The sequence below is a fragment of the Hevea brasiliensis genome, chromosome 15 (genome assembly GCF_030052815.1).
Source record: "Hevea brasiliensis isolate MT/VB/25A 57/8 chromosome 15, ASM3005281v1, whole genome shotgun sequence".
Taxonomy (NCBI): Eukaryota; Viridiplantae; Streptophyta; class Magnoliopsida; order Malpighiales; family Euphorbiaceae; genus Hevea; species Hevea brasiliensis.
Window position 1 is genome coordinate 59,497,546 of NC_079507.1, and position 9,627 is coordinate 59,507,172.

Below are 9,627 nucleotides of genomic sequence, written 5' to 3' on the forward strand. Positions count from 1 at the left end.
AATAATTTAAATCTGAAGTAGAAAATCAAACAGTAAAAAGTATTAAAGCTCTTCGATTAGATCGTGGAGGTGAATACTTGAGTACTGAATTTGATGAATACTTGAAAGAGCATGGCATTATTTCCCAGCTGACTCCTCTAGGAACATCACAGCTGAATGGTGTATCTGAAAGGAGAAATCGTACCCTACTGGATATGATACGTAGTATGATGAGCTATACTGATATGCCAATCTCCTTTTGGGGATTTGCATTAGAATCAACTTTGTATATTCTGAATAGGATTCCATCAAAATCAGTATCTTTCACACCTTATGAGATATGGCATGGAAGAAAACCAAGTCTTAAGCATATTAAGATTTGGGTTGTGTAGCTTATATCAAAAAGTTGAACACTGATAAATTGAAAACCAGATCAGAAAAGGGTCGATTTGTTGAATATCCAAAAGATAATTTTGGATATTATTTTTATTTGCCTACATCACAAAAGGTTGTGGTAAGTAGAGATGCCACATTTCTTGAACAATAGTTTGTTCAAGAAGGAGGTAAAAGAAGGCAAATAGAGTTAGAATTAGAGAATTCTGACCAACCAATAGATCAGATGGATATGGATCCATCTAGTCAACCTACACTTATTGATGAAACATCTACAGTTGTTCCTCGTATATCAACCAGAGTATCTCATCCACCAGTGATATATGGTTTCCTTCATGAAGAAGAATAAGAGTTGTCTACTCATGAAAAAGTAGATCATGGAGATGATCCACTTACCTATGAAGAAGCTATATCAGATATAGACTCTTCAAAATGGATTGATGCTATGAAATCCCAAATTGATTCCATGTATAAGAATCAAGTTTGGGATTTTGTTGACCTACCTGAAGGTATTGTACCTATAGGGAACAAAAGGGTTTTCAAGAAGAAAATTGGTTCTGATGGAAAGGTAGAGACCTATAAAACAAGGCTATTAGCGAAAGGGTTTCACCAAAGGCAAGGAATCGACTATGAGGAGACTTTCTCGCCTGTTACCATGCTTAAATCAATTAGGATTCTATTAGTAATAGCTGCATACTATGATTATGAGATTTGGCAGATGAATGTCAAAATAGCTTTTCTCAATGGATACATTGAAGAAAATATTTTCATGGAATAACCTAAGGGTTTTGAATCCCAAGATGGTTCTAAGGTATGCAAGCTAAAGCGATCCATTTATGGGTTGAAACAAGCTTCGAGGAGTTGGAACATCCATTTTGATGAAGCCATTAAGCCATTTAGTTTTATCAAAAATGAGGATGAGCCATGTGTATATAAGAAGGATAGTGATAGTGCTATCACATTCCTTGTCTTATATGTGGTGACATTTTGTTTATGGGTAATGACATAGGTATGTTGACAACTGTAAAGGTATGGTTGTCAAATACATTCTCCATAAAAGACTTAGGGGAGGCAACCTATATTCTTGGGATTCGCATCTATAGAGATAGAGCAAAAAGAATAATTGGTTTATCCTAAAGTCTATACTTGGAAAAGGTGTTAAAGAGGTTTAACATGCTTGATTCCAAGAAAGGATTGTTACCAGTGAGACATGGTATCCATCTTTCTAAAGAGATGTCTCCAAGGACACCTGAAGAATGAGATAAAATGACCAAGATTCCATATACTTCGGCTATTGGAAGTTTGATGTATGCAATATTGTGTACTAGGCCGGATATCGCATATGCTATTAGTTTGACTAGCATGTATCAATCCAATCCAGGTTTGGAACACTGGATAGCTGTCAAGAATATCCTTAAGTACTTGAGAAGAACTAAGGATTTATTCTTGATTTATGGAGGTGGTGACTTGCAATTGGATGGTTATACTGATTCTGATTTCCAATCAGATATCAATGATAGAAAGTCTACTTCTGGATATGTGTTCATTTATAATAGAGGTGTAGTTAGTTGGAAGAGTTCCAAACAGAGTATGACTGCAGATTTCACTACAGAGGCTGAGTATATTACTGCATCAGATGCTGCAAAGGAAGCTGTTTGGATAAAGAAGTTTGTGACAGAACTTACAGTAGTTCCTTCCATTGAGTCAGCAGTTTCACTTCACTGTGACAACAATGGAGCAATCATACAGGCTAAGGAACCCCGGTCTCACCACAAATCCAAGCACATAGAAAGACGCTACCATATTATCAGATAAATAGTTGGGCGAGGCGATGTAGCCATGCAGAAAATAGCATCAGCATCCAGCTAATCCATTCACTAAGCCTATGTCATAAACTCAGCTAAACCGACATCTTGAGAAGATAGGTCTAAGATATTGTAATGAATGACTCTAGTGCTAGTGGGAGATTGTTAGTAGTATGCCCTAGAGCATATCATTTAATATGTATCTTGCACATGTTTTATTAATAAAAGGCATTTTTACTTTTCTGTTTACAAAATATATTTATGTGTAATAGAAAAGGTCCATTGATATTTTGTTAGAAATTCTATTCTTAAGTTGTTAAGAATATGAGTGATAGTATTTCTAGTACAAAGTATTATAAATTGGTTCACAATCGATGATACTTCACACAGGACATGACTTATCCAGAAAGATTGTATTCATGTTTGTTCCCAATGTATTTATGTGAGATATAAATAAGATAGAATGGTGAGTCTCATGCCATATAACAAACACGATAGGCACTTATGCATGATAAGTAGGCTGAACCAGTGACATTTGTGACAAACAGATGGAGTCTTGTCAATGCATTGTCATAAATCATATCAGTGCATATAATCTTTAGACCTAAGATAGCACAGTTATCTTGTATATAGGAGGTTTGAGTTTGATACTGCTTTCATACTTGTACTGTGTATGGGTATATGAGCATGTGTTGGCTCCTACTAGTTGTATATGGAGGTAGGTGTTGATCAAGATGGAATCTGTTACCCTAAGTAAATAGGGATAAAATCCTATGTTCATTTAATTGTTCTTGATATTTTAAGTTTCTGACTAGGATAGATAGATTTAATCAGAAAAAAAGTTTCTGATGAGAAAATCCTTTTAATTAAGAACTGGAATTAAAAAAGAACGTAATATTCATAGCAAATGGGGTTTGACATAAACCATGACTTCAGCTCGAATTGGGATTTTGTAACAGAGAAATTCTAGTGCATGGTAACATATGATAATAGGTTCATTTAAGGTAAAGCTTATTACTAGTTGGGTGGCTATGTCATGCTATGCTAGTTGTTAACCATAGTCTATGAGGTGCCTAAAATGATTTAGAGAAATCATTTATAGTAAGAAAGAGTTCTGATGATATTAAGAGTTGAAATCATATCTCATTGTCAAATAGTGATGAGCCTAGTCAGTCACACACATACACAAGTAATCACCAAGTTAAATATGATTTAATTAATTAGTTAAAGAGTTTAATTGATTAAGTAAATATGTTTGGAGGAGAGTATAGCCAGAATTGTTGGTATTTTATTTTCATTCTTGTTTTGCAGTTTTAGAGAGTGATGTTTTAATTGTGACGGGGGAATTCCATTGTATATATAATTAAATGAGCATAGTGATCCTTTAAACATTTGCTTTTTGTTCATTGTACATTACTGGGAAGCCTATCAACTGAGGATTCAAAGACTGCTTGGGAGGGTATAGAGACTTCAGCAGTGGAGGATTTTGAAAACAAAGCTACAGGAAGGTTCTAACTGATTACAACAAGTGAACGTTATCTGAAGGTGAAGTTGATTTTCTGCTTTATTTTTTCATTCTTTGATCTATTTTCAGAAATTTTGTTATCCTTTTTCGCAACGGTACCACTTGATTATGTTCTCAATCTGAAATGAAGAGTTCTTTACATGCATTTATCTATTGGGGGTAATTTTTGAACGGGAAAATTTTACATCTTGAAACTTTTTTCATCAGTAATAGTTTCCATTGATTGGTTACGTTTGGATTTTTCGTCTTTGGTTAATGGTTTCTTTTCGCCGTCCCCCACGTAACGCACTTTTACCAGACATTGAATTCCTGATATAGGGTCATCGGTTCACCCACCTTCTGTTCTGTAGTCTCATTTCTTTGAAGGTGGCGCATTTAAAATCATGAACATAAACCCTTTTTACCTTCAAAGATGCATTGGCAGTACGTGGGATTTTTCCTTTTGTCACTTCTGCCTGTACTTTTCCATACCGGCATTTCATCGAGCATAGCAAATTTTTGTGGTAGAGCTCAAATTTATCCTCATAAAATTGATCACCCTTTCTTAATTGCTTCTAGTGTGTGTTTTACTTGATAACAACATTTGATTCCAGACACTTTTCTTTCCACTTCTTTACAAAAGTGACAAATGCTTCATACCTTCTCAGACATTACTTTTGTGTGCAAATTTTATACAAGTCAACTGTACAAGTCCAGTCACATGGATGGTACTCTTTATGAATCCTATGCTAGCAACAACAATGACGTTAGTTACGTGCAGCTCTGTTTGTTTTTTGGGAAAACATTTTCAGAGAAAACATATTCCAGATTTCCTAAATCATTAATTGTCGATTCTGAAACAGAAGTGGCTAGCATTCACAAACTAGATGTCAAGAACCTACCATATACTTTGTCCTTAAAGGTTTCTCATGTTAGCCATACATCAATATATAAACTTATACCTTTCTATATCCTTCTCATGTGCAAGCATACCATGTATCAATGTAATTATTAGGGAAGCTAGCTTGTCCATAACGTAGTAGACTGGCTCTGGCTGCTGGCATTTTATATAAAAATTTAGGGGGCAGGTTAATGTGATGTTGGGGTTCGTTTCCATGGCTTAGACAAAGACAACTACCTTACATATCCCAATTAGTGGCAACTAATCCACCCCCACTACAACTGCCTCCCTTGCATTTAACTACATCCTCAAAATTTTTATCCAAATGAGATCATTTGTTTCTTAACAATAATTACCATATTACTTTTTCATCGATTGAGGACTGCTTTATATTATGAGGAAAAAAATACTTAACATTAATATTTATATAATCTATGTACATTAATATATATATATATATATATATATATATATATATATATTGATTTCTGAGATATGATGAAAATCACGTGTACGTCAATTTTTTTATTTTTATAATGAAATAAATTAATTTGCAAGGTTTAATTTTTTAACAAAATGTTCCAATCAACTTCAATTTATCGCTAATTATAAATTAAATAATTAAAATATCTTTAATTTTATTTTTAAGTTGAAGCTATTACATCTCTTGTGAATAAAATAGTCATTTTATCTGAATTTTATATTTAAATAATTATATATTTTATATTTAAAATATAATAAATTCTCAAAAATATATAATAAATATAATTTTTTGTTGTCCTATCTCTTATGTGTTATCCTATATTTAAAAAAAAAAAATTGTGCTAAAATATTTGTGTCGCATTGTAAATATATTTATAATTTATGAAACCATTAAATATACGTGAGTATGACAAAACATATTTAAAATTAAGAGGATTAAATAATTTTGTCATAATTTTTTATAATTTAAGGTAAAAAAATATTGCATGTAAATATTAAATTAATAAATTGCCCAAATTTGATAACTTTTTAGTCCTTTTTCTGAAATATTTGAAAACTTAAGGAAGTTGTAAAGATTCAAATTGGCCATTTGATTTTGTGTAGTGTCAATCTTCACCACGATTGATGCTTATTATGGAGATAACACCTTAAAATTCTATATCATCCCCTTCACTGAATTTGAATATTTATTCATAATAGTTACGTTCTACTTCAACTTTATTTTATTATAAAATTTAATAGAATACATATCGAATATATTAGATTTTAAGGACTTTCCTCATTGCTTCGCTGGCAGTCACTATATTGATTTGAGTAAATTGGAATGATATTAAATCAAAATTTAAAACAACACAGCAATAGTGTCAAGATGGGAGGACGGCACGCCAACTTGAACCGGACTAAAATCAATAAATGCTTATATGTGAAAACCAAACTCTGTATTTTATAGAACTGAATCCAATCATTTCGAAAGAAACAACTTTCCAAAATTTTCTCCTGAATACGGGCAGGCAACACAGGATAAATCCTCAAACGACAAGAAAACAAAATCTACTCCCTTTTATCAACTCAAATAACCACAAATCAAAACATCAACCATAATCACATAACTGCAATTAGCCAAGGCAGACTTGCGTACGTCTGGCGTCGATGGATTCCAAACAAGAACGAGAGAGGCCTATGGTAGAGGGTGCGAGGTAGTGTCGAGGGCGACTTGTTTGTGATGCACTAAACTAATAAACTAAAACCAACTTAAATTCAAATTCTGCTCATCCCTCATCTTATCTATGTACAACAGTATCCACTGTCACCTTGTCTCCAGTATGAATAAATTTATTAAGAAGTCTCCAAAAGACCAAAATGACCCATCATCACACCAAACATAATGCACCGTTTTTTTATATGGTAATCACTCCCTTTTGTTTATTTACTAGTAATGTGCGGTTTGCAAACCACAAAAAAAAGTCTTGTCTTGAAACAAAGAAAAAACAAGGAGACAGAGTTGGACTAATAAAAAAGGAAAAAAAACAAACATCCTCCTAACAACTACACAATACACTGATAAGATTCACCAATACATCCCATCCCTACACCTCTTTTCATCCAGGACATCAAACAGAGAATACTGTCCAAACCCCACTAACTCCACTAAACTTACATTTTTCAAGTAAAACCACCATACTTTTTTTTTCAGTGGAGGGAATTCCTATTTTCTCAGTTACATTATTGAACAGCTGCTAGTGTTTTCATCATTGAACATGTGGGTAGCTGCAGAGTTACCCCCACTGTAGTTGGGTTGCTCAGTGTAAGGATATGGTCCAGGGCTGTAGTTATAGTAATAGCCAGTGTTAGGTGGAACAAAAGTAGACCTGTGATACATCATCTGAGGTTGAGGTTGCTGCTGCTGCATTATATGCCTGTTTTGCATGTTCATCATCATGGATGCTGCTGCTGCTGGATGGTTGTATCCATTCATGCTCATCAGCATAGATGATGGATGTTGCCCTGTTGCATATCCACCACTAGGAAGGCCTCCTGCAGATGATCCTTGATACCCCATATTAGATTGAAGTTGTTGAAACCCTCCTAAACCATTGGGATTGCCTCCTAAAGAAGAGGCAGCAGCAGCTGAATTAGCAATACTAGCACCATTTCCATGAAGACCAGCAAGGTTCATCATGGTTGCAATGTCATTTGCGCTTCTTCCTTCCCCAGCATTTATGTTTCCACCTCCTAATTGGGCATTATTCATTTTAAAAGTTGCCATGGCTTTTTGATCTATCCCACCTGGATTGACCTTCATTACCATGTTCTGATTTGGGTTTGGATTTCCTTTCTTTTGGGCATTCCCATTCCCAACATTGTTGTTCATCTTATTACCATTGTTGGGAGCTGCTGCCATGACTCTAACATTTTTCTTTGCATTGCTTGCCTCAATATGCTGCCTGAGTAGACCAAGATTGCTTGGCCCGAGAAACCTGAGCTCATCCTCCTCATCTTCTTCATCAATATCGTCTAAATAGTCATCATCTTCTTCAGAGCTGAATGCAGGGAACTTCTGCTGGTTCTTTAAGGCTTCTAGGCCTTTGATTATGCCTTGCTTTGGGCCTTTGTTGTTCTTGTCATCTTTAATGCAGTTGTTCTTCTGCTTTTGGTTTTGGTTGGACTTTTGGGACCAAATCTCTGCATGTTTACCAGCTCTGACTAGTTTCTTAATCAAAGTTGCAGAGTCTACACTTCCTGATACTGTGACCTTCTGTTGCTCTCCATCTATGCTTACTTGGTAAACACCTGCAACAAAAGGTTTCACATATTATATATGAGATTTTATTAGACAGGCCCAAGATATGATCTTTTAAAGGCAATGGACTTGGATATTTCTCCAAATTTGTAATTACCTACCCTTACCTACCCTGGTTATGATAACCTATGGCTAAAAGAAAAAGAGTAATCATTTCTCATCTTAAGGCATCAATCCAGAGAATAATCATCAATTTCTATTCTTCAAGCAGAAAACTCCAACAACCTTTTTTTGGGTAATAACATTTTGATTAATTTTATAACTATCAATCAGAGAACAGGCAGTTAAGAAGATCAGAAGGATAACAAATGTTTTTATCCAAAAAAAAAAAAAATAGCAATGCCATAAATTTAAATGCAATCACAACTTTATCCCTGACACGTATAATAAATTGAGGCCCTGACTCTTGAGACCCATATTTAGTATTATGGTTTGCAAGAAAGAACGAGAATATTACACATTACCAAACATTACTCTTTTAATTAAATTCCCAGATACTAACTCCAAAAGTAACAAGTAAATAAGCAAATAATATACACACACATATAAAATAGGAAAAAATGAAAAGAAAAATAAGCACCTTCAATCCTCTGAAGGAGTTTCTTTACTTTCTGCTTACACCCATCACAATGTATGTTCACTTTGAGAACATAAGTCTGCAGAAGAAAATGATAGAAAGAAAGGAAAGAAAGTAAGTGAGCAAACAGCAAAAATAAGAAGAAAGATTCTCGAGGAAAACACCGCCACCAATCTTTGCTATGGATACAAGAGGGAAAAAAAAAACCATAAAAAAATTGGAAGAGTGGGGCTAAAGAGAAAGACAGAAAGAATGTGGTTGGAGAGAGAGAGAGAGAGAGAGAGAGAGAGACCTGGATCTTGAGGAGCTTAAAGTCCTCTTCTTTGGTCATTTCTTCAGTGGTGTTCGTGAATGAAAGAGTTCACTCAGCTAGAAAAGAGGAAAAAGAAAATAAAGTTAAAGAGAGTGGGTAATAATAAGCTAGTTATAGTGGGAAGAGGATTGCATGTGGTGAGGAAGGAGAGTTTCTTTCTTGAAGTTAAGCGAAGCAAGATAGAATATAAGATTCTTCTTTTTCTTTCTTTAATTTGTGTTTCCCTTCTTGCAGTTCATCAAAAGCAAACCCAAAAGAGAAGCACATGGGGTGGTTTTTTAGTTTGAAAGAAATAAAAAAACCAGAGAGAGAGAGAGAGAGAGAGGAGATGCACTGCCAAGACAAGACAAGCTAAAGAAAGTCAGAAAGAGGGAGAGAGAAATAAGGGAGGAGGAGATGGCCTTTGTCTCTGAAATCTGAAATGATGTGATTTAACGTTAAATACAGAGTAGAGAGAAACAATAAAAGAAGAACAGCGACGTGACAGGCCCACTTCCGTCCCTGTCTTTTTCTTCTCTTTGCTTCTCTTCCTCTCGTGATATTTTATTTTTCTTGTTAAAGTAAAAATGCTGAAACAGAGTTAAGTTTAAAAATTAAAATGTGGGCTTTGTTTAAAAGGCTCAATTTTCCAACATTAGAGGAGCCCAATTGAAAGCCCAGTAGAACGAGAAATTAAAAAAAAAAAAAAAGGAGAATGAGAAATTGAGAAAAAGGATGTAGTGAAGAATAAGTAGTAATTAATATAGCACATATCCCCGTGACTGCTGGGGCCTACCCTGTGCGCTGTGTATGACAAATAGGGTTTCAGTTACGATGACAATTTCTTCTTTTGCCGTTCACCTCTTCCTTTTTCTCTATTTGCAAAACTCCCC

The 9,627-nt window shown here is 34.6% G+C and overlaps 1 protein-coding gene across 1 annotated transcript; it reads right to left on the reverse strand.

The window, feature by feature from the left end:
* Positions 1-6,457: 6,457 nt before the first annotated feature.
* On the reverse strand, positions 6,458-9,168 carry LOC110640615 (heavy metal-associated isoprenylated plant protein 37). Its single transcript, XM_021791984.2, has 3 exons — positions 8,735-9,168; positions 8,446-8,521; positions 6,458-7,855 (listed from the first exon to the last, which is right to left on the reverse strand). Exons 1-3 carry the CDS (start codon positions 8,771-8,773, stop codon positions 6,783-6,785), a joined length of 1,188 nt encoding a protein of 395 aa, XP_021647676.2. The 5' UTR covers positions 8,774-9,168; the 3' UTR covers positions 6,458-6,782.
* Positions 9,169-9,627: the final 459 nt, after the last annotated feature.